At 45.2% G+C, this 25,089-nt stretch overlaps 1 protein-coding gene across 5 annotated transcripts in view; it reads left to right on the forward strand.

Moving 5' to 3' along the window:
- itpr1b (inositol 1,4,5-trisphosphate receptor, type 1b) overlaps nt 1-25,089 on the forward strand; it is a 95,157-nt gene that overhangs the window by 22,626 nt on the left and 47,442 nt on the right. For 4 of the 5 annotated variants that reach the window (XM_056605399.1, XM_056605401.1, XM_056605400.1 and 1 more), the window contains 22 exons: nt 134-306; nt 1,151-1,270; nt 1,697-1,891; nt 2,285-2,536; nt 3,223-3,364; nt 4,171-4,327; nt 5,036-5,229; nt 5,456-5,582; nt 5,701-5,755; nt 6,083-6,248; nt 6,753-6,920; nt 7,091-7,162; nt 7,584-7,721; nt 7,928-8,053; nt 8,426-8,626; nt 8,972-9,223; nt 10,415-10,540; nt 10,820-10,948; nt 11,833-11,953; nt 13,238-13,422; nt 14,467-14,615; nt 16,680-16,791. In XM_056605399.1, the coding sequence (XP_056461374.1) occupies nt 134-306; nt 1,151-1,270; nt 1,697-1,891; nt 2,285-2,536; nt 3,223-3,364; nt 4,171-4,327; nt 5,036-5,229; nt 5,456-5,582; nt 5,701-5,755; nt 6,083-6,248; nt 6,753-6,920; nt 7,091-7,162; nt 7,584-7,721; nt 7,928-8,053; nt 8,426-8,626; nt 8,972-9,223; nt 10,415-10,540; nt 10,820-10,948; nt 11,833-11,953; nt 13,238-13,422; nt 14,467-14,615; nt 16,680-16,791 (3,360 nt within the window). Of the gene's footprint in view, nt 1-133; nt 307-1,150; nt 1,271-1,696; nt 1,892-2,284; nt 2,537-3,222; nt 3,365-4,170; nt 4,328-5,035; nt 5,230-5,455; nt 5,583-5,700; nt 5,756-6,082; nt 6,249-6,752; nt 6,921-7,090; nt 7,163-7,583; nt 7,722-7,927; nt 8,054-8,425; nt 8,627-8,971; nt 9,224-10,414; nt 10,541-10,819; nt 10,949-11,225; nt 11,244-11,832; nt 11,954-13,237; nt 13,423-14,466; nt 14,616-16,679; nt 16,792-25,089 lie in introns of all 5 variants that reach the window. The other variant, XM_056605398.1, reaches the window with a different exon arrangement.

A 25,089-nucleotide genomic window follows, 5' to 3' on the forward strand; every position in this document is an offset into this window, starting at 1 on the left:
AACCCCTACATGGTCACGAACTAAACATCTGATAAGCCCTACAGTATACCAAAGAGACTTCCAATCTCATTTTCCTACACCTTCTGTGTCCCCCCCCCCCCCCCCCCTTGTGTTCCCCCCATCCTGGCTGCAGGAGTACATCGCTAAGCAGTTCCGCTTCATGCAGAAGCAGATCGGCTACGACGTGCTGGCCGAGGACACCATCACGGCCCTGCTGCACAACAACCGCAAGCTGCTGGAGAAACACATCACCGCCGCCGAGATCGACACCTTCGTCACCCTGGTGCGGAAGAACCAGGAGCCCAGGTGAGACCAGTGATGATGCAGAAGCAGAGGCTTGGGGGTTAAGGTTGGGTCTGGGTTACCCTGGGTTAGGTGAGGGTTTGAGGTAGAGGTTAGGTTGGGCTTAGGGTTTGTTTCTCTCTGTTCTGACAAATGTACTTATTGAAAGTTGCTTTGGAGAAAAGCGTCTGCCAAATGCCCTAAATTGAAATGAGTAGAGGGCAAGGTTGGGTCATGTTATGGGTTTGGGGGTGGGTTCCGATAGGGATGGGGGTTGTGTTAGGTTCAGGGTCAGGCTTTGAGTTGATTGGGTTATGTTAACAGTTAGCAATAAGGTTTGGGGTAGGGGTTTGGTTTTGGTTTTTGACCTTTCATGGTGGTTATGGTTGGGTTAAGTTTAGTGTTAGAATTTAGCATTTTGGGTTAGGTTAAAACCTAACCTAACCGTAATCCCAAATACTGGGCTTAATTTAATTCTACAGCAGCTGCTAAAACATGTAGAAACATGGAGATTTATTCAGAGTCTGAACCAGTGTGACGAACTGTGTCCAGTAAGAACCTCGGGCACTGTAAGTTGTTTGTCCCCTCGTAGCAAATATTCCAAAGTGGGCCAGGTTTTAGAAGTCCTGTCGAGTTGTCTTTGAGGAAATAGGAACTGGTGCTGATTCAGCCGTTTTTGAATTAATGGCGCCTTTTAAAGTAATATTGCTGCGAGTGGTTCCAGTCCATTAAGTTTCCCTCAGCGCCCATCATAGCCTCCAAAGGTAAATACTGGCAACAAGGCCTGCATAACCATGGGCTTCGCCAAAATCTCATCTCCGGTGTCCCAGACATTTCTGTATGTTTGTGTTTTTGTTGTGTCTACCAGGTTCCTGGACTACTTGTCGGATCTGTGTGTGTCCATGAACAAGTCCATCCCTGTGACCCAGGAGCTGATCTGCAACGCCGTGCTGGACCCGGCCAACGCAGACATCCTCATAGAGACCAAGTAGGCTGCTCTCTTCAACGGACCACTCTGTCCGTCTTTTTGTTTACTTATGATGATTCATATTTTTAATAAATGTTCATTCTTGTGAGAAATCATTATAAGGACTCAAAAAGTGAGTAAAGGGAAACAAGGAGACCTCTTCAACAGAGCAATAGATACATAAAAGAGCAATGCAAAGCAGACCGTCTGACTAGATCACAGGGAGATAAGATGGTGGTGTCTTGGAAGGGGCTTAGGCTGAACGGTGTTGTGGTAAGCTGTTTGACTCACAGCCAAAAGGTTCTGTGTCAAACTTCATGGCCCACCTTTTGAGGCATCGTTAAGTAAGACGCCTAACTTCTACCTACTCATTAATGACATGTATCTGAATAAAAATTCATGATAAATGGCAAAAAAAAAAAGTGTAGATTCCTCTGGTTCCCCCAGGTTGGTCCTGTCCAGGTTTGAGATCGAGCCAGCCGCCATCGGAGAGAGCCCCTCCCTGGAGGCAGAGGACGAGGAGGAGGTGTGGCTCTTCTGGAAGGACCCCTCTAAGGAGGTGCGCAGTAAGAGCATCAGGGAGCTGGCCCAGGACGCCAAGGAGGGGCAGAAGGAGGACCAGGAGGTGGTCAGCTACTACAGGTCTGAGGCCTCGCATTGTGTCTACATATACATGCTTGCACACACACACGCACGTACGAACACACGAGCGCACGCACACACGAGCGCACACGCGTGTGTGCACATACATAAGTATACACAAACACACACTGATACTAATTTTATTTTTATATTGGATTTTATATGGATTCTATAAAGTATACCAAACTACTCTAACTTTAAAGCGTCAAATATTGAATCATATAAAAACATCTTTAATATTCAAAATATTCAAGAGTACACTTCCAGGACTTTTACCAAAACGGAATATTAATAAAGAAATGAACTACTATATTTCAACTCAGCTGCTTAGCACTTTAGCTTGAGCTATCATATAAGCTTCACCCATCCAGCTACCCTGATTCTGTCCCTTAGGTACCAGCTGAACCTGTTTGCCAGAATGTGTCTGGACCGCCAGTACCTGGCCATCAACAAGATCTCGGGCCAGCTGGACGTGGACCTGATCCTGCGCTGCATGTCCGACGAAGACCTGCCCTTTGACCTGCGCGCCTCCTTCTGCCGCATGATGCTGCACATGCACGTGGACCGCGACCCCCAGGAGCAGGTCACGCCCGTCAAGTACGCCCGCCTCTGGTCTGAGATCCCCTCCAAGATCGCCATCGACGAGTGAGTCCAGTCTCATGTCCAGTTCAACCTCATGTCTTTCATGGTCAGGTGTGCAGAAACTACCTATCTGGGGCATAATATGCTAGAAAGATAAAAAATGCTTTATATATAAAGATAAATATACTAGAAAGCACTAGTATATTACAGTAATATAAATAAAAATAATTCAATATAATCTATATACATCATATATATATATATATACATATATATCATTTTATATATTGTATATAACATTAAATAGTATAATAGGTTAATATAACTGGTATATGAATTGAATTTTGTTGAAGGAAGCTGTTCAACTAAATCAGTGAAAAGGGACTCAATAAGTAAAATAAATATAACAGTAGAAAATCAAAATCCTCATCCAAACAGTGAAGGTCCTGCAGAAAGCCTAAATTCATCCACTTGACCACCATGAAAACAACATCTGCACCGTTTAAAGTGGTTCCATACATGATTTACAAGATGCAAGTAGGAGCATACCAGGCTCTGTGAGCGTTTCTTGGATCCACATCTGACCCACGTACACTCAGTAGACCGCCAACATTTTTAACTTACGGTGAGAATAATGCGGGGCTGTGTTTAATCCTGACCAAGGGCAGACATGTCCACATGAATCAGTGCAACCGAGCGAGTGCGGGGAAATGGCTCGTACGAACCGGTATCTCTCTTTATTTATCCAGCTACGACAACGACGGAACGACCAGGGATGAGATCAAGGAGCGCTTCTGTCTCACCATGGAGTTTGTGGAGAACTACCTGAGGGAGGTGGTGTCCCAGAACATCCCCTTCAACGACAGGGAGAAAAACAAGCTCACCTTTGAGGTAAGGCTCTCCTAGGAAACGCCTCTGATGCGTTGCAATGGAATAACATTGACATTTACCTTTTACATAGTAATTTGTTTGAGTGTTTGTTGAAGTGTGGAGGTGAACATTAAGGCATACAATATAGATTTAGGAAATTCTAAGGACTACACAAGCAATTTTCAGATGGGGAGGTCTGAAAAGCTTGCAGTCCATCTACGAGCAGTCTGTGCTCAGACAAGAAGAGAAAATTGTGTCTGATCAGACACATGTTCTGCACACAGAATACAGCTTCTACCATCGGGTAGACGCTACAGAGTCCCCACTTGCAGGCTGAGCCGCTTCAGGAATTCCTTTTATCCCACCTCAATAAGGATCCTAAATGCCCCCAGGGCCGAACAAATTGTGCAATAGTACTACTGATCATGACCCCCGTGTGTGTGTGTGTGTGTGTGTGTGTGTGTGTGTGTGTGTGTGTGTGTGTGTGTGTGTGTGTGTGTGTGTGTGTGTGTGTGTGTGTGTGTGTGTGTGTGTGTGTGTGTGTGTGTGTGTGAATTGCACCGTTTCTTGTATGTTGTATGATATATGTGGCCTGTTTCCTATATGTATGCATTGTCTGCATTTGTATTGTTATTTATATGATGTAAAGCAGCTATATGGGACAGCATTGGAGTCCAAGACAAATGTCCCTCCAATGATAATAAAATGTATCTTATCTTACCATAATTTTCTGCGAACATGAATGGACAGAGTGTAGTTTAGCTATAGGAATCGGAAGACAGCGTTTGCAGGATATGTTTTATTGAGTTCACCTCTGTTCTACACAGGTGGTGAACCTGGCGAGAAACCTCATCTACTTTGGGTTCTACAACTTCCGAGACCTGCTGCGTCTGACCAAGATCCTGCTGAACATCCTGGACTGTGTCCACGTCAGCACCATCTACCCCATCACCAAGCTGGAGAAGGAAGAGGAGGAGACCAAAGGTTCTTGTTCTAACAGTTGAATGGATGTTCAAACTGTTATTAGTGTGACACAGCAGGTCTTTTTAATATTTTGTGTCTGTTTTAAAACCTTACTTTGTAATGTGATGTAAACATACTAATAACCTTTTCCCACCAAAATGATAATTTGCTGATTGACTCCTTTCCCATTCAGTCAGTATACAACTACTACTGTTTCTTTCTTATGAGTCACGTTCAATGTCAAGAATGTGCCGGAAACATGTCTGGCAAACAGTATAGAGCAGCTTGTAGACCATTGAATACAGGGCTAGTAAACAGTATAAAGCAGCTTAGAGAGCAGTTAATACAGGGCTAGTGAACAGTATAAAGCAGCTTAGAGAGCAGTTAAAACAGGGCTAGTGAACAGTATGAAGCAGCTTAGAGAGCAGTTAAAACAGGGCACGTAAACAGTATAAAGCAGCTTAGAGACCTGTTAAAACAGGTCTAGTAAACGGTATAAATACACACTTTCTAATTCAATTTCAACGTATGGATCAAATGAAGCCAAATAGATATCTTGAGATACATATTTTAGTCGTTCTATTTGGGATCCTATATTATAGATTGTATACCAATTACTTTGAGTATTAGTATGTATTGAGTAAGTCTATTTTCATAGATAGTCTATCATACTATGTATTTACTATTCAGAACTATGTGTTGCTCATGTTTGGTGTTCTCTACGTGCAGCAGGCAGCAACGTGATGAAGTCCATCCACGGCGTGGGGGAGCTGATGACCCAGGTGGTGCTGCGTGGCGGGGGCTTCCTGCCCACCACGCCCACCCACCAGCCGGAGGGAGACGTGGTCAAGGCTCAGATCGAGCCCGAGAGGGAGGACATCATGGTGATGGACACCAAGCTTAAGATCATCGAGATCCTACAGGTGGCTCCCCTTCATAGTCTCCTCAATACTGGAGCTCAAATATGAAATTAAACTATTGGTAGAATACTTATATTGGCCCATTGTCAATCAATAATCTAAAACCTAATTTATGTTAATAGATTATCCATATTTGCCCTTAATCATCAACAGTCTGTAAACAATAAAAATACGTATTCCTCTATATTGCTGACATGTGGTCTTTCTGTTGTGTTTTCCGTGAGTTTAGTTTATCCTGAATGTGCGCCTGGACTACAGGATCTCGTGCCTGCTGTGTATTTTCAAGCGTGAGTTTGACGAGAGCAACCCCCAGGGAGACAACAGCACCAGCCAGGATGGGGTCAACCCCCTGACAGGTACAGACGCAAAGACAGAGCCCATGGAGGCCTCTGGACAGAGCTGAGTGGTTCATCCCCCAGCAAGCCATCACTTGATTTGTAACTGGTATCTGCTGCTTATTTTCATTGTGACCAGGTAATCTGGACTTTGAGAACATTGAAGAACAGGCTGAAGGGATCTTTGGTGGAAGGTGATGCCTCTTAAGCTATAATTGTAGTAATGATGATAATAATAATAATAATAATATAAAGCTATAGTGAACATCAAGGTAATTTAAGGTAATACGTTTTTTATATATGTTTCATTTATTTTAATTAAATTAAAATACATATATATATGAGGGATATATATATATTTTTTTAATATTCATTATGCAGTTGACCCTTGCCTTACCCAGAATGACCATATGTTCTACGGTGCATTTGATAAACAACACTTTGACTTGGGGTCGCTGGTGTAAATCGTTGTGGATGTCATCCATTAATTCTCTCGAGTGTCTCTCTCTCTCCCTCCGCAGTGAGGAGAACACCCCCCTAGACCTGGACGACCACGGGGGCCGCACCTTCCTCAGGGTGCTGCTCCACCTCACCATGCACGACTACCCCCCGCTGGTGTCCGGCGCGCTCCACCTCCTCTTCAGACACTTCAGCCAGAGGCAGGAGGTGCTCATGGCCTTCAAACAGGTACATTAAGAACAGATGACTCTATTAACCCCAGATGGGAAGTGTAAGGGAAGGGAGGCATCCTCCATAACATTGAACTCTCCTCTTCTTCCCTTTTCATTTGGCAGTTTTGTGGACTTTTGTGGTACTTTATTTTTCTACTGGGTTTTGGTTTACGTCAGTTGATGTCTTCAGAATCTTGGCCCATAAAGACTTCACTACGATGAAGTCCTGTATAAATAATAGCCGACCGTAAACTTATAACCCTAAATACACTTAAAGCCAGAAGCATCCTTGTGTGTGGGACATCCGCCGTGGGTCGACTCCGCGTCCGGCGCTCCATCCGTGGTTCCGCCGGCCGACGTGGGTGGCTGACACTTCTGGCAGCGCCGGTATTGTAGAGGGCCCACGGCGACTATCGGGAGGCAGCATAATTCACTAAGCTCAACCCACGCCCCACCGTGAGAAGCAAGCTCCTCCAGGGTGGTCGATATTGACCAGAGGTTTCCTCTCCAACCCATCCAGGTCCAGCTGCTGGTGACCAGCCAAGACGTGGACAACTACAAGCAGATCAAGTCGGACCTGGACCAGCTGCGCTCCATCGTGGAGAAGTCTGAACTCTGGGTCTACAAGAGGCAGGGGGAGGACGGGAACGATGGCGACGGGCCTGCAGAGTCCGACCACAAGAAAAAGGTTTGACGGCGCTGAAGGCAAAAAGAAACAGGATCCAACAGGCACTGTTTATCAATAGAGTACTTGAGTTGTATCCTTAAGGCTGCATGATGTACACACTGATTTATACAAGGTGGCTTCATCTTGACTCCTCGTCTCGTTGCCTTGATTTGGCTTGTGTTGCTGCTTAGGGAGACTCAAGTGGATCAGACAAAAAGAAGTCGGAGAGCGCCAGCTGTTACAACTACAGAGTCGTCAAGGAGGTACCACTAATCTATTCAGTCCATCCATCCATTGGGGGTTTTGGTTGTATTGCTGCTTCCACTGAGATTTCGGGAGGGGGGAGCAGAATAGTGTCAGAGTGGCAAAGGGTGGCTGACTCCCAATGTTCCGAACAGTACAGCAGTTACCTGGTTCCATCCCCTCATATCCGCAGCTTAGCTGTAAACATCCTTGAGCTAGTACAAGCCTAACCTCTACTTGCTCCTCAAGGACACAAGGTCACTTTGACTGCATACATCTAAATGATGAAAAGTTGATTGACACCTGTGTGTGTGTGTGTGTGTGTGTGTGTGTGTGTGTGTGTGTGTGTGTGTGTGTGTGTGTGTGTGTGTGTGTGTGTGTGTGTGTGTGTGTGTGTGTGTGTGTGTGTGTGTGTGTGTGTGTGTGTGTGTGTGTGTGTAGATCCTGCTGCGCCTCAGTAAGCTGTGTATCCAGGAGGGGGCATCGGGGAAGAAGACCAGGAAGCAGCAGCAGAGGTTACTGAGGAACATGGGGGCTCACAGCGTGGTACTGGAGCTCCTGCAGATCCCCTATGAGAAGGTTTGTCATATCATCGTACTCCATACCACAGATACAACAAAGGGCTGGGATAAGTCGTGTTTAGCACCTTTAATGGGAGGGCACTTTAGAATGAAGACGATCATTTAGGATCAATGATCCTTATCCATTCATGTCCATCATTATGTCGTGTTAATGGGCTTCATGCATGGCCTCCTGATCAGTATTCCCTCTACAACGTCCTCCAGGGTGAGGATGTGCGCATGGAGGAGATCATGAAGCTGGCTCATGAGTTCCTGCAGAACTTTTGTGCGGGGAACCAGCAGAACCAGATTCTCCTTCACAAACACATCAACCTGTTCCTCAACCCCGGGGTAAGCTGGTGGGGAGGAGAGACACACCTCACAGCTCATGGAACTAAGATTCATTCCTGTGGCTTAATGTTCAGGAAGAAATCCACAGAAATCCTTGGCATTTCTGTCGAATATCACATTTTGATTGATTCAATATTCTGATTTCATGCATATATGTATGTTTGCCCTGAATAGGAATAAGTGAGTAAAGATATATTATTTATTATTATTTATATAAGCTATTAGGACTAGCTTGTTCATCCCCAATGTCCATGGGCAACCTTGATGCATCCATAGTCCTATTGGGGATCGAACCCTCTACCTTCTGGTACTTTGGCGTGCATTCGGTATCACTAAATAGCTATGTTTTATGTTCCCCCACTTCCTCCTCAGATCCTGGAGGCGGTGACCATGCAGCACATCTTCATGAATAACTTCCAGCTGTGCAGCGAGATCAACGAGCGCGTGGTGCAGCACTTTGTCCACTGCACCGAGACGCACGGCCGCAACGTGCAGTACCTCAAATTCCTGCAGACCATCGTCAAGGCGGAGAACAAGTTCATCAAGAAGTGCCAGGATATCGTGATGGCCGAGGTAGGTGGGATCTGTCCTGTGTATATTGGAGGTGCATACTGATGGCATTTTTTCCTTTCTAATGTGAATGTGTACAGATGATGGGTGCACGCATTTTCTTTTGATGGATTATCTTTTTATTTATTTTGTACTTAGAGGTATGCTATATGTTGCTGATATTCCAATTCTCCTTCAAATTTTGTTCACTTTTTTGTCACTGCTGTAGCACCACTGTCTCTTAGCAGTCTTAGCCTTAGCCATCTTAGCCTCACTCTTAGCTTACCAAACCTATGCGTCAACACAGTCAACGCGTACCTCGGCCCCTCGTGACACTGCCTCCGGGCTTTCCTCCGATCTCCCCCTCAGCTGGTGAACTCGGGAGAGGACGTGCTGGTCTTCTACAACGACCGCGCCTCCTTCCAGACGCTGGTGCAGATGATGCGCTCGGAGCGCGGCCGCATGGACGAGAACAGCGCGCTGATGTACCACATCCACCTGGTGGAGCTGCTGGCCGTCTGCACCGAGGGCAAGAACGTCTACACCGAGATCAAGTGCAACTCCCTGCTGCCGCTGGACGACATCGTCCGTGTGGTCACCCACGAGGACTGCATCCCCGAGGTAGGGGGAGGGGGGGTGGGGGAGGGAGTGAGGAAACGGTTGGGCGGGGGTGGGATGGTCGGTGGGTGGAGCTCCTCTCTGTGCCGTGTGATCGTTGGATGCGAGGATTCGTGATTGAAGGGGGTCGGCTTAGCTCAGGGGGTAGAGCATTTGTCTTGTAACAGAAAGGTTGCTAGGTCGATCCCAAGCTCCTCCTAGCTGAGTGTTGACGTGTCCCTGAGCAAGACACTTAACCCTAACTGCTCCTGACGAGCTGGCTGTCGCCTTGCATGGTTGACTCTGCCGTCGGTGTGTCAATGTGTGTATTAACCAATGTATGTTGCTTTGGATAAAAGCGTCTGCTAAATGCCCTAATTGTTATTGTAATTGAAGGAGTACAAGGTTGAACTACGGCGGTTAAGATGGTTTATTCCAAATAAAGTATCTAGAACTTTTAAGGTAGTGTAGTCAAGTACTGGAGTGAAATTACAACAATGGAATAATTTACTTTAGATTCTTGAGCTTATTAAGTTTGAGAGGGACAGAGATGGACCATCTCAACAAAGTGTGTCCTAAATTAAATTATAACAAGGCTCTTCTCAATGCCGTTCACTTGCATGGGCCCTTCACAACTTCCGGTGGTGAATTATATCTCATAATTCACCGTTGCTAAGTATAATTGACCGCTGTCAAGGAAGGTGGATTTTTTGCAGTCTTTCGTAACACTCCGCAAGTAGTCCGGTAACTTCAACCCCAGTGTACTCAGTTGCTAAGCAACGTCAACGTCTGGGGTGGACTATTTCTCTGCTGATCAACACTACGAATGCTGGTAACAAATAAATTGTAAAAAGACACACTGTGTGAAGTTTTTTTTTGTTTTGGCCCATGTAATAAGCGGGATAATGTAAGAACGTCGCCGGTCATTATCGAAAATTAGCCCCTTCAGGGCGAAGCAAGACACCTCTGCTTCGCGTCGATGTTAAACCACTATTGTAGTTAAACGCATGCAAATTTAAATCGATAAGCACTCGCAGGAAATATGATCCTGTGTTAGCCTATCGTTCATGTAATGCTCAATTTGCATATAATGTAATTGAATCATCGTGAGTAATGGGCACATTGCTATTCCATGCGTTTGACCGTAATGATTAATGTATTTGAAACGTGCGTGTGTGTGCGTTCGGAGAACTGATTAGCAGTGGTGTTTTCCAGATAAAAGTTGCCTACATCAACTTCCTCAACCATTGCTACGTGGACACAGAGGTGGAGATGAAGGAGATCTACACCTCCAACCACATGTGGAAGCTCTTCGAGAACTTCCTGGTGGATATCTGCAGGGTGAGTCAGAGAGAGAGAGAGAGAGAGAGAGAGAGAGAGAGAGAGAGAGAGAGAGAGGAGAGAGAGAGAGAGAGAGAGAGAGAGAGAGAGAGAGAGAGAGAGAGAGAGAGAGAGAGAGAGAGAGAGAGAGAGAGAGAGAGAGAGAGAGAGAGAGAGAGAGAGAGAGAGAGAGAGAGAGAGAGAGAGAGAGAGAGAGAGAGAGAGGGGTACAAAAAGGAGTTGAGGTACATGATTAAAACCCCTCCCCCCCCCCGCCTCCTCCTCCTCCTGCGGCTCTAGGTGTGCAACAACACCACGGACAGGAAGCACGCGGACACCATGCTGGAGGGTTACGTCACCGAGACGGTCATGAGCATCGTCACGTGTTTCTTCAGCTCGCCGTTCTCCGACCAGAGCACCAGTCTGCAGGTAACCACGAGCTGCGGCGGACCAGCCAACCTCCCCCACGACCCTTTCAAGGCATCTCATCTTGCATCCATTCAATCAGCATTTGTTGAAATGAGTGGCATCAAATAAACTCTTGATTATTTTTTGTTCATTTATTATTCACGGGGGTGGATCATTTAGTGTTTTTTTTAGGAAAAGTCTTGCTGTAAACATGTGTGATACACGTGTGTACACATATATGTACTGAATGTCACGTGTGTGCAATACGGTAACATGTGACATTGTTGCCCTTGTGCAGATGGCTCATCATTTGTATGTAAGTATTGGTAATACCTTGTCTTCTCCCACCCTGGGTGTTGCTTTGTTGTTTGTCGTCGGCATGTCTACAGATCTTAACTGTGCATTTCACGCTGGCCTGTCTTTTGAATGAGTCAGAATTCGTTGTGATTCCCAGTGGTGTACGTGGGTCCATTGCACAAGGTCTAGAAAATGTATTATCCCATCTGTGTTGCATCATGTCTCTGCTTACACGATAGTTCCTTTGAATTGTGTCCTCTCCCCCTCCCTCACTCATCCCATGTGGCGTCGTGGTTTAGTATTACCCCTGTGACCTCTACCTGGTTCATGGAGAGCTGGACCTGTATTCCACCAACTGCCTCATGTTGTCGCCGTAGATAAGACTATGGTGAACAAAGTATTGTCATGCGTACAGGTACTTGGTTTGCTCAGCCACTTTAAAGGTTTAAGTCGTTTTAGTTTTTCCCAGGAAAATCATCTATTGATTGGGTATATAGTCAATCTATTGATAGGCTTCATAGCCAATCTATTGATCTGGTTCATAGCTGATCTATTGATCGGGTTTTGCCAGTGTTTTAAGTCTTTGCTCTTCTTGTCATTGCTGCCAGACCCGCCAGCCAGTGTTTGTCCAGCTGCTACAGGGGGTCTTCAGGGTGTTCCACTGCAACTGGCTCAACCCTGTCCAGAAGGCCTCCGTGGAGGCCTGCATTAAGGTGCTCTCGGACGTGGGTAAGATACGACCGCATGATCCCCAAGGGCCAGCAGCTTAGTCAAAGTAGTCAGGATAGTATAGGGCTAAGGGTGATTGACTGCCAGCAGAAAGGGTTTGGGGTTCGAACAACCTGAGCATCATTGACATGTCTCGCTGCGAGCCCTTTGGGAAATCCCTTGAGATAATAATAATGCAGTGATTTTAGTCCCAGGAACTAAAAGGGAACCTCAGCCTGTCTACTGCTTTCCATCGTGGTCTAAATACCCTCAAAGGTTATGCAAATGAATGTATTTTTACATCAGACACAGGAAAAAATGAGAACTGAGATAAATATTGGACAAACAAAATCCAGTCAATCAGTTCTCACACATATATGCAGCCTTTTTCAATTGCACCAGTGAAAAATAAATGTAAGCCTCAGCCTCATATTACCTCGTAAAGACAAGCATATGCTCGTTTCTTTCAACAAAATAACCTATGTATTAAAAGGATTCAATTATAATAGATTTTCCCTTTTCAATCCAAGTGTAAAATAGTGCTGAGAATGTCAGTCTGCGGATAAGGAGGATTATGATTACTGGGTGTGTGTCTGTGTGTTTTGGGGGCATTATTGAATCAACCCATGTTTAAGAGACTTTTGAGGTTGCGTCCTCTTCATAGCAAAAAGAAGGCTATCAATCTTTGGATCAATGTATTATCCAAAGCCAAGCTGTTGCGACAAAACTGCACATTATTTTGTTATCAAAACCAATCATGTACCGCAGTGCCAGTAATAATTGGCTTGTTGTGACTTCTATCAAGGTCAATGTACCAAAGAATATAACAGATGGCGATAATTATAGGTTGATGAATTTGGTTAACTACTAAGGATGAAACAAGAGGACTGTGAGTGGTCTACTTAATGTTGAAGTGAACAAAAAAAACCAGTGGAATAGGTTTATGTGTAAGAACCTCTCTCTTCTCATTATTGGTTCAAAACTCTGTGGATTGAGACAATCAGAAAATTAAGTTTAGTTATAATCATCAAAATAACAAGTGAACAAGTTAAACAATTATGGAAGAACAAACCCTCTTGCCCTAATTGCACTTCGACGTCACTTCAGGGTCAGTTAAGGAAGGTCAAGTTGAATTAAAGTTAAATTACAACCTGTTCATATATTGGCAATTTAAAGTGATTTCATTCTACACATAGTGCCTTTAATGGCCTGTATTTGAATTCACTATGAGTCACTTTGGAGAAAGCACCTGCAATGGTGGTGTAACAAAGGAACTGTAAACTGATTTTCCTCGTCCTTACCCAGCGAAGAGCCGAGCCATCGCCATCCCAGTAGACCTGGACAGCCAGGTGAACAACCTGTTTGTCAAATCCAACAACGTGGTGCAGAAGAGCATCCTGAACTGGAGGCTGTCGGCCAAGAACACCAGCCGGAAAGACTCAGACCTGCCCTCCTCCAAGGATTACCGCAATATCATCGAGAGGCTGCAGGTCAGACACGCACACACCTCACGATAGATGATGATACATTTAACTGTTTTGTTTGTATGTTAAAGGCCATGATCTTTCCAAAACAGCATACCACACACTAACCGATTCCATTCCCGAACAACCCACTCCTGATTATCAAAACCAAAGCTATCGCAAATCTCACACACAATCTTGCAGAAAAAACATTCTGGAATTTGCTTCTACAACATGGAGGACGGATAGCCCAGCTAGCCTCACTTCTTTCCGGAACATTCTGAAGAATAGAGTTTGATTCCTCTCTTTCTGGAATCTATCTCTTTCTGAGATGGATTTCAGAAAGAGAGGAATCAAACTCTATTCTTCAGAATGTTAACAAAACAAAGATGTTACGTGTGTAATCTTTTTTAAATGCATTCAATGTTTTTAATTAACATAAAATGTGGGCGTTCATTTGACAGTACTACTTTAAAGGAAAAATCTAAAACAAACATAAAATGTATTATCTGCCGGTACAAAAGTCCTTCCCTAATGGGACTCTTTATCTGCAGACTAATGAGAGGAGTGGACGTGGTTTACTGTAGGGTGCTTAGGTCAGTTCACCACATATCAGTTCTGTCGAAATATTTCTTGTTGTGTCCGGGAATTTCTTTTTTCAGCCAAAAGTTTATTTTCCCACCAAGAACACATGATTCAGTGCCTGCTTGAACTGATGTGTTTCCGATTTTGCTAACCCTGGCACTGAAAAACCCCTTCAACAATGGCCAACAATGATTTTTGTGTCACATTACATAACATCACATATTTACAATGCTCCATCTTTATCAACAGACCACAGATGTATAGCAACTGTTTCCCTGTCCTTGTCAGAACATAGTGTCTGTCTGGCCTCACCCTTGTCTCCTCTGTCCCCTCCAGGATTTAGTGTCCGTCTGTCCTCCTCACCCTTGTCCCCTCTGTCCCCTCCAGGACATAGTGTCTGTCTGGCCTCACCCTTGTCTCCTCTGTCCCCTCCAGGATTTAGTGTCCGTCTGTCCTCCTCACCCTTGTCTCCTCTGTCCCCTCCAGGACATAGTGTCGGCCCTGGAGGACCGCCTGAGGCCTCTGGTGCAGGCGGAGCTGTCAGTGCTGGTGGACGTCCTTCACCGGCCCGAGCTGCTCTTCCCTGAGAACACAGAGGCCCGCAAGAAGTGTGAGAGTGGAGGATTCATCTCAAAGTGAGTCCCTCTCTGTCCCAGGGTGGACAGGCAGTCCGAGGGAAGACTGTAGTTCAGTTTTTCAAGCTAGGGTAGGCTCTTTGTTTTAGAGGCATTGTGGGTGATATTTGTTGAAATTCTCCTAACATCCCGAGAGCAATCAATAATAATTAGGGGTCCGATCAGCGAAGCTGCTTGGTCCCCTATTGTTTCTGTAACGTTTTATTTTTTTTCTTAAATTTTTTAAAAGTCATACTGCAGCTTATACCGTAAATCGAAAACCCTTGCAATTTTCAGGTATGGTTACCAATAACCCCCACTACCCATAAACCCAAATTTGTGGTACTGCACCCAAAGGTGGCGCTATTGTAAAAAATCATGAATTAGTCTTATTTCTCCTCACCAGATTGACCTGGACTCGAAATTCTGATGCATTTATAAAAACCCTAAAAATGTTATCTTTTCCCACAATTTCATATTAAAGATAAACATGATAAAAGATTCACAGGCTACAAAAATAATCAAAAATTCACCAAAATCGCCACATAAAATCTTTAGACCAAGCGTCACAAAAATCATCAAACAGAATTTATTTTATTTAGTTCCATTTGAGAATTATTGGCCAATAAAGTTGGAGCAGTTAGCCCATTTTTCTTATATGACCATTTTGTTATTGTATAAAAAAAACATACAAATATTATTAGGTGGATACTAATACCCCCCACTACCCATAAACCCTAATTGTGGTACTGCGCCCAAAGGTGGCGCTATTTAAAAAAAATATGAACTAGCCTTATTTCTCCTTACTAGGTTGACCTGGACCCAAAATTCTTTCATCATATTAATCTCTAAAATCAGATGCATCTTTTTCACCCTGGTCTTCTGCTCTAAAAATGTTTACTTTTCCCACAATTTCATAGAAAAGCCAAACGTCCACAGTCTCAACCCATTTTGCCTATATGACCATTTTGTTATTGTATAACTACCATACGGCTATGATTATGTGGATACCATTAACAGTGCAAATTTTCAGATCTGTACTCTTTTAAGAAAGCCCTTAATTCTCTTGTGAAATGTGTGCTTGGAGTTTTCTTTAATGTGGTATGTGTGCTTATCAATAGTCATTTTCACCATGTGAATGAGGCTTCATGCAGTTCAGGAACGACAGTGGCTCAACAGGATAATGCCTTGTACTGGTGATCCTTAGGTTGAGAGTTTGAATCCTGATTAGAGCATTATGAACAAGCTGAACATGACATTCTGTCATTGCCACTGATTTAAGAAACACAATATTGAACAGCACCTGAAATTCATCAGGAAATCAACATTCCGACTCATTCGTTTCCAAGAATCGGACTGCCAAGACACAGTACGGCATTAGGGGAACTTCTTCGTTAACCATTTTTCCTTCATAATTAACTCTGTCATATTTATATTTCTTCCGTTAGTGTTCTTGAGTACAAAGGTTTAATTTCCCCAGAATTTCAAAGTTTTTTCAGGTATATGCTTTTAAGAAAGCCCTTAATTCACTTGAAAAATGTGTGCTTGGAGATTTCTGGATTTTGTATGCTTATCAATAGACATTTTGACCATGTGAATGAGGCTGCAGTTCAGGTTTATCAGTGGCTCAATGGGATAATGCCTTGTACAGGAGATCGTTAGGTTGAGAGTTCGAATCCCGATTATAGCATTATGAACAAGCTGAACATGACATTCGGCCATTGCTTTGCAGCTCACCTGAAAGCCGAGGCACAGTATTGCATTAAGTGGAACACCTTCATCAACATCTTTCCTTCATAATTATTTGTCATATTATATATCTTCCATTAGTGTGTTCTTGACTTTTAATTTTGCTCGGACCCCGTTGATTACCGCTTGCGGTTAGATTTATTATTATTTTTATTGGTATCTTTGGCTCCAATCAAAAGCAGTTGTTCCCTGATACTAATGAACCAATTAATCAAGCTCCTTTTTGAGAAAAACTCAGAATCAGATCGGATGACGGTCAACACGCATTAAACAACACATCATCCGGACATCATCATGATGTTATCCTAACCCCTTCCTTTCCCTTCTTTTGAACAGGCTGATCAAGCACACCAAGCAGCTGCTGGAGGAGAACGAGGAGCGTTTGTGCATCAAAGTCCTGCAGACCCTCCGGGAGATGATGACCAAGGACCGGGGTTACGGGGAGAAGGTACCTCCTCCTCCTCCCCCCTCCCCCTCACCTCTCCTCTCGCCCCGTCCTGGTTCAATCCTGTAGCCTTGTCCCATATGGCCTGATATCACGAGTGAACCAAGGTCTGAGTGTTCAACGACCTGTCCCTTCTGCGCAGTTCAGAGCCCAGCCCCGGATGTACCCGACATGTTGTACCCCTGAAGCCATCGTGGCGGTCAGTTAGTGGAAAAGCGTTATCCATTAGACCACGACTGCTGTCTGAATGCGTCCTGCGTACCTGTATCAGGTGCCCATACTGTCTTAAAAATGTTTTCTTTCTTTCGTTGATTTTAACTAAGGATGCACCGATAAGAGTACTCTGTTTCGGTCCGATACACGTAACCGTACTCGTAAAACCTACTCCGATAAAACCACAATCGATGCCGATTTTATGGCAAAATGACGTTAACCTGTGGTCAGGGGAGCAGGGAGGCGGAGGAAGAGCATATGACCTGTGTGCGGATGCACTCGTGAGAGATCGTACCACTTTCATATACAATCTGTTAAACGCAGAATAAAACAGTAACCAAATTCCACACACACACACACACACACACACACACACACACACACACACACACACACACACACACACACACACACACACACACACACACACACACACACACACACACACACACACACACACAATAGGGAAACACAATAGGCACCATGGAACTGTTACTCATCATTTGTTATCCAAAGTATAGTGACCACAGCTTCTGCTTCCCGTTGGAGGAACCAGAAAGCAGCATAGCAATCCTTTTCTCTGCAACACAAATATATATCCATGTGCGTGTTGTAGAGTGAATCACAGGCGATACTATGGCGTGTGATGATATTGTTGTTAATATCGATGTTGGCTGGTTATTATCCATACAGTCTGTTATCCGCTCCTCCTTCTCTGAGTGTGCGAGTGAGTGTCTTAGTAACAGTAATCCCACTGACCTTTGTTAAAGAGATGTTTCAATAATTCCATGTTCCTTTACAGTCTTCCCTGACCTCTCAACTTATTGACGCGGTCAGAAACCTGTTTGGCTCCAATCTTAACTAAAATTTGTTGTTATCTGTGTTAATATGCCTTCACATCTTTTCTGAAAGGCAAAAAAGCATTTCCGTCGATGCAACAAAATGACAATATCTTGCATATATCGCAGTGGTTATATCATGCAAACCCTTATATAATCAACACATATGATATAGGGAACAGACTCCCCATGCCAGCTTACAGCATCAGGGTATATATTGAAGTTGTTAAGGTCAGAAGGTGAGGTTCAAAATAAAATAAATTCAAAGTAATTCATAGAACTGTTGTGGGATTGCTCATATCGGTACTCGGTACGGGAAAGTACCCAAATTTGAGGACGCGTTCTGAAAAACGGTGGTATCAGTTGCACCCCTACTATTAAACCATTAACAGATATCCTTCTATCCTAATGTACGCTCCAACACTAACAAACACATGCAAGCTAACAAACACAAGCATGCCAGCAAGCCTTATTGAACTAATGAGCACAAGAATGCCAACAATTAAGGCTAACTAACACACTATCCTAGCAAACCAGTCAAATAGCTGAATAGATGGAAACAATTTTGCATGCTTATTCTAAGTATTTCATTATTTTAAGGCCTCCGTTCTCATTCAATTTAATACAAGAATTCTTAAGGACTTGCATGAATACAAGATAAAGTACAAATATTAACGGAACTAGCACACGTTTTAAAGGAAGTGGCAAATTTCCAAGAGAAGATGGGTGAGACCATGAGTATAACCCATCCTAGATGTTATAAGAGATATCCAACATTGAGGCCTCAAGACACATCAATTACCTTGATGCTAACTCACTAACGTTTTACACTTGCCATGCGTTGCCACGCTAATGTCGCTCTATTAACCACTAACTCTTGGCTTCTACACTCTTCTCTTCCAGCTGATTGCCTTTGATGATGAAATGGATGTGGCGGAGGTTGACCTTTTTTCTTACTTCTTCCCTAGTGTAGTGTTGGTTTCTCCAATAGACTAACCTCCTAAAGTTTGCTGTTCTGTGGTTGAAGTCCATCTGCTTAGTCCCTCCCCTTTGTGTAGCGCATCCGCGTTAGCTTGCTTGGCTAGCATCCGTCCATCACGTCTTCAGAATCGTTCATCTTAGAAGCCTTTAGGCATTTCTAAAAGCTTTTGGGCATTGTATTTAGCGATAGCATTGCACTACACTGCATGCTGCGTGCTAACAAAGCTGTCCATTTTAAGCCTGCATATATTTAATATTGGTGTAAGTTAAGATAGTAGTAGAACAGGTTTATACTGAGTAACTATGTAGGCTTGCTGGACTATGTTGAAATGTCTCGTGTTAATCTTTGTACAGAGGTCAATTTAAATTGAAAATCTGTTCTGTGCATTAATCAAAAGTAACTTGCCATTATTGTGTTGATTGTTTCGGTCCCTCGATATGAGATCGACTACTTTTTACACTGTACCTTTAAGGTGTATGCATGTCAATGTGTTATTGTCTGATGGGCGATTTCCATCGACACTGTTAAGTGTTCAGACCAAACAGCATCATATCTTTATGCCAAGCAGCTTTGCTAGATCTTCAGAAGGGATTTATAGAAGACTGCAGAGGATTTGTAATATCTCTTTCAATTATCTAAAGGACGTAGTATCTCATATTCTATATTCTTGCCCTTTATATCATATAAAAAATGTTGCATTTCAACTGTTCAGATTGCTGGTTAGATCTGTGTGTGTGTGTGTGTGTGTGTGTGTGTGTGTGTGTGTGTGTGTGTGTGGTGTGTGGTTGTGTGTGTGTGTGTGTGTGTGTGTGTGTGTGTGTGTGTGTGTGTGTGTGTGTGTGTGAATGAGTGTACATCTGCACGTCTGTGTGTGTGTGCGTGTCTGCGTTTGGATGGGTGTGTGTGTGTGTGTGTATGTGTGTGTGTGTGTGTCTCTATATATATATATATATATATATATATATATATATATCCAGAGCCACTCCATATATGTAGTAGCCGCACAACCAGATCTGATGACAGCCAGAAAGCGAGTGTGGGCGCAGTCTTTTTCCGTGTGTTTACTGGGTGGCAGCGACCTCTCACCCAGAGGAATCGATACTCCCCGTCCTCTCCGGGCGGTAATCGTAAACATATCTGAAAACGGTGCGATGGGGTGAGGTAAGGTAATCTATGAACGACAGCTGCCGCCAATAACGGGGAGAAAAAACGCACAAGAAGCATTAGGTTAGGGTGCCAGGAGAGTGGTTTGTGTGCAGCTGGGAGCAAAGTGCAGTGTGTGTGTGTGTGTGTGTGTGTGTGTGTGTGTGTGTGTGTGTGGTGTGTGTGTGTGTGTGTGTGTGTGTGTGTGTGTGTGTGTGTGTGTGTGTGTGTGTGTGTGTGTGTGTGCCCAACCAATCCTGTGCGTGTCTGCGTTTGGATGGGTGTGTCCGTGTACGTGCATGCACGGGGGGGGGGGGGGGGCAGGGGGCAGGGGGCAGGGGGCGTGGGGGGGAGTTTCCCGGAAGAGGTGAATTATTAGTTCTCTGCCATCCCACACCATGCAGGATCCCATAGATGGAAAACCCCCTTCTAAGCACGCACAGCCACACGTGCATGCAAACACGCACGAGCACACATGCAGAAACAAGCCCGGGGCACACACACGCACACACACACACACAGCTAAACAGACACGTAGGCATGTACACGTCTCTCACACACACACACACACACACACACACACGCACGCACACACACACACACACACACACACACACACACCACACACACACACAACACACACACAACACACACACACACACACACACACACACACACACACACACACACACACATCACACACACACACACACACACACACACACACACACACACACACAGACAGGCATGCCCACACACACGAAGACACAAACAAACAAGTGGACTTCCATGCACACGTGCACACGTGCACGTGCACACGCTGGTCTTGCTAGGAGCATGGTTGGCAGGCTTAACACCTGGCTTTCCCTCGCAGCAGCAGAGGGAGTGGATCTGCTGTGATGGCTGAGCGCTGACGCTGCTCCTCTGAACCCTCTCTCCCCGGGGGGGGGGGGCAGCCCTTCTGTTATTATTACACAGCTATTATTATTAGTCGCAGTATTTTGGAGCTGATGCTCCGTTTTTGGGAAGGTTTCACTGGTAGATATTTTTGGATTTAAAGTAAACATGAACATGCCTAAAATAAATATACACAATTCCATATACTGTATCCAAATAACACATCACTGTATGTAATCCATGCACATTCTAAGGTGCTGTGGGGACATCTTTGCATGTGTTGATCACGTGTTGATCCTCCGTGTGTGTGTGTGTGTGTATGTGTGTGTGTGTGTGTGTTTGTGGGTGCCTCTGTAAACACTGAGGTTTTGGAAGGGGTCAGCCAGGGACACTGTCTCAACCACACAGTTGTGATGTAATCGGAGCTTCTAAGGTAAAATGGCTTCAGGAAGGCACAAGTTATTTGAGGAACGTGTCTTATAAAGCATGCTGTGTGTGTGTGTGTGTGTGTGTGTGTGTGTGTGTGTGTGTGTGTGTGTGTGTGTGTGTGTGTGTGTGTGTGTGTGTGTGTGTGTGTGTGTGTGTGTGTGTGTGTGTGTGTGTGTGTGTGCAGAGCAGTGGGCACGCTCTGCATGTGTGACAAGAATCTCGCCTTCTCTTGCTCTCACTCTGTCTCTCTCTCTCTGTATCCGTCTCTCTCTCCGTCTCGCTCTCATTCTATCTTATCTTATCTCCTCTCTCCCTCTTTCATTGCTATTCTTTATCTTTTTCTTTATCCCTCTATCTTTTATTGCCTCACTTTCTCTCTTTATCTCCCTCTCATCACACCGTTCCCATTGTAAACTCATACATGTGGCAATGTTGACTGTTAACTTTTGTTTCTCTTATCCAAGACAAATTCCTAAAATTAAAACATCTCTCATGATTTAATTCCCTTCTCCCCCATTTTCATCATAACAACCTGTGTCCCTGATTACCCCCTCCCCCACTGTTCCCCCACCCCAACCTCCGCAATCTTCAATCTATTTCATCTCACTCTGTTCTCGTGTTGGCTGGGAACCTGTCTGGTTGCGTGCCAGCAGTCTGCCTGTGGGTGTGTGCGTGTATGTGTGTGTGTGTGTGTGTGTGTGTGTGTGTGTGTGTGTGTGTGTGTGTGTGTGTGTTGTGGTGTGTGTGTGTGTGTGTGTGTGTTGTGTGTGTGTGTGTGTGTGTGTGGGGGGGGTTGGGGTGGGGCGGTGCGGTGCCACACCTTAGTTGTGCCATGACCGGTTTGCCTCCCGCGTCCCGGTTTGTCCTCAGCCCTCCCCCCATCCCTCCCTCGGCCCGGGTGACCTGAGGAGGCACCGGGAGGGTCGGCCCCTGCTGTTCCCGTCCCCACCAAGAGGGGGCGCTGCAGGCAAATTCCTTTAGACCAAACAGCAGCACTGTCAAGATACTTCCCCACACTGTACAGCCACATGATTCCTGAGCTGCAGCCAGCAGCACACAGTCAGCGGCTACAAAACATGTGTTGTTTTAGTGTGTTGTGGTGTGGGTGGGTTTTGTGTGTGTAGTGAGTGAGGGGAGAGAGGAGAGTGGGTTTGTTCAGTTTCAGGCTGTCGATGTCTGACCTTTGAGCAGTTATTGGCAATAAAAAAAAAAAAAATCCAGCTGAAGTGGTTTCCTGGACACATCGATAATGCCGGTTGGTTGGGTGGGAGGGAGGGAGGGGTGAGGTGAGGTGAGGTGCTGTGAGGTGAGAGGAGGCATTTTGCCCCCCCCCCCCCCCTGCGGAGCACTTTCCCCCACGTCGAACGGCACCTGTTAACTGTTTGAGGCCTGCCACACTTATTTTGGCGGTTAACCAGTTTTTAAAAGGGGGGGAGCTTCCATAACAAACGCTTTCCGCCACCCTCCCTTTCGCCTCCTCTCCCCCCTTCTCCTCCACCTCTTCCTCCTCCTCTTCCCCCTCCTCTTCCTTCTCCTCCTCCTCCTCTCCCCCCTTTTCCTCCTCCCACTTCGCTTCCTCTCCCCCTTTCTCCTCCTCCTCCTCCACCCCTTCCTCTCTTCTCTTCCTCCTCCTCTTCCTCCTCCTCTTCCTTCTCCTCCTCCTCCTCTCCCCCTTCTCCTCTCCCTCCTTCTCCTCCATCTCTCCCCCCTTCTCGTCCTCTTCCTCCTTCTCCTCTCCCCCTTCTCCTCCTCCTCCCCTTCCTCTCTCCTCTTCCTCCTCCTCCCCCGCTTATCCTCCTCATCTCCCCCCTTATCGTCCTCTTCTCCCCCCTTCTCCTCCTCTTCCTCTCCTCCCTTCACCTCCCCCCCTTCCTCTCCTCTTTCTCCTCCTCCTCCCCTTCTCTCCCCTCTTCCCCTCCTCCCCTTCCTCTTCCCCCTCCTTTTCCTCCTCCCCTTCCTCTCCCTCCTCCTTCCTCTCCCTCCTTCTCCTCCTCCTCCTCCACCGCTCCACTTTCCCTTGATGTGAACGTTTTTTCCCTCCCTCCCTCCTGCCTCACCATCTCCTTGTTGAGCCCGTCAAAATCGGGCCCGCCGCTCTGGTGGCTTTGAAAAACGTGTTTTTGTGTGCGTGTGTGTGTGTGTGTGCACGTCTGTGTGTTTTATCTCCTCCTGGAGGCATTTCTATGTAACCGGATCAGAAAGTGTTGCGGGGTGTAAAGTTAATCATCAGTTATTTGTCAGTTGAAACCCATCAGGTCTTGTGTCTCCTCCCCATGTCAGGCCAAGTCCAAGCCTCATCCTCTGGCCGGGGAAATGTCTTTATTGTCAATGTAAATATGGTGTCATATTGAGCTAGCTTTAGTTTGCGTGCACCCTGACCACCATCACCAACCAAGCAACAAGTCCTGGACTATTGAGTAGTCCAACTGCAACTCCTGTTGTTGATCTGGGTGTGTACTCACCACGTTGGTCCTGGTCCTCACAAGTTCACACATTGGTGTTATTATCGAAGTCAACTGGGGACAACGGATGATTAAATTGCTTGGGGTGTTTTGTAAAGAGATGGGCTGGGGTTCAAAGTGTGTCTGTGTCTGATTCCAGGCCTCATTTGCATGAATCATCGGCGATACAGTGGAATCGATGTGATGAAATGCCCGGGGGGGGGGGGGGGGGGGGGGGGGAGGATTCCTGTCACGTGTGTAATACTAGTCCATCGAGCGGCATGGACACGGTCTGTGGTAACTGCGGCCTTTGGGTGACGGTTATAACTTGACTGATTTTTTGGATGTCCCTCGCGATGTGTGGGAAAGCAGCAGAGATGAGTTCACTCATTTATACAAGGGTTTATTCTTTGCACGCATATGGGTTAGTGTGTGTGTGTGTGTGTGTGTGTGTGTGTGGGTGTATACAAATAGTCATATTGATTGAATTCCTTTGTTCCTTTTCTTTAGTTTTTTTTTCATATATATTTTTGGATGTCCTAGATTTTCCACATAATTGTATTTGTAGTTTATTTTTTATTTTTTTGTTTGAGTTTTAATGTATCATGGTTAAATCATCTCACAATCCATCATTCCAACGTTCCTGGGCTTCTTGGCTTCTTGTCAGTAGAAGACCACAGCTCTGACATGGGCAAATTAACCTTTTGTCTTTGATTACAATCTCTGATATTTTCTAAAGTCTTTCCCCAACAAACTCCCTATTTTAAGCCTCTTTTTAATGACTGGTCGACCATGTCTTTACATGACCAGCCCGGTAAACAGAATGTTCTGGCAGTGCAGTCATGACGTTACCTTCATCTCAAGCACTAGAACCGCAACGTCATGATGGATTCTCAGTAACTGTTCAAGCGCTTTGTACTTTTTCTTTTTTTTCTCCTCCTTTTTTCCGAGAAGCTAGTCCTGCTAATCACGTTATGAACGGGATTATGTCCACTGAGAGCATAGCAAAGTCATGGCCTGCAAGTAGGTTAAACAGGGGCTCTCCGAGATGTGGTGGATAGATCCAAAAAGACATAGGATCGCTCTATCTTATTCGTCTTCTTATTGGCCAAGTAAGGTAACACACAGCGAATTAACATCAAAGGAATTTGGCTCGGTGCACTGCTGCAAAAAATACCTCAAATAGCATTTGAGGTATTCCGTTCATGTGAATAGCTAACCCTACAGATGTGAATAAACGGTGAACATTTGAAACAAAGGTGCAAGAAGTGCAATCATTATTTTGGCTGAGAGTGGTACCTTCCTTGAATGATTTCCCTAGGTCCCCCTTGGTTCTGTGGTACTCTAGAGTCATCTG

The sequence above is a fragment of the Gadus chalcogrammus genome, chromosome 13, assembly GCF_026213295.1.
Source record: "Gadus chalcogrammus isolate NIFS_2021 chromosome 13, NIFS_Gcha_1.0, whole genome shotgun sequence".
Taxonomy (NCBI): Eukaryota; Metazoa; Chordata; class Actinopteri; order Gadiformes; family Gadidae; genus Gadus; species Gadus chalcogrammus.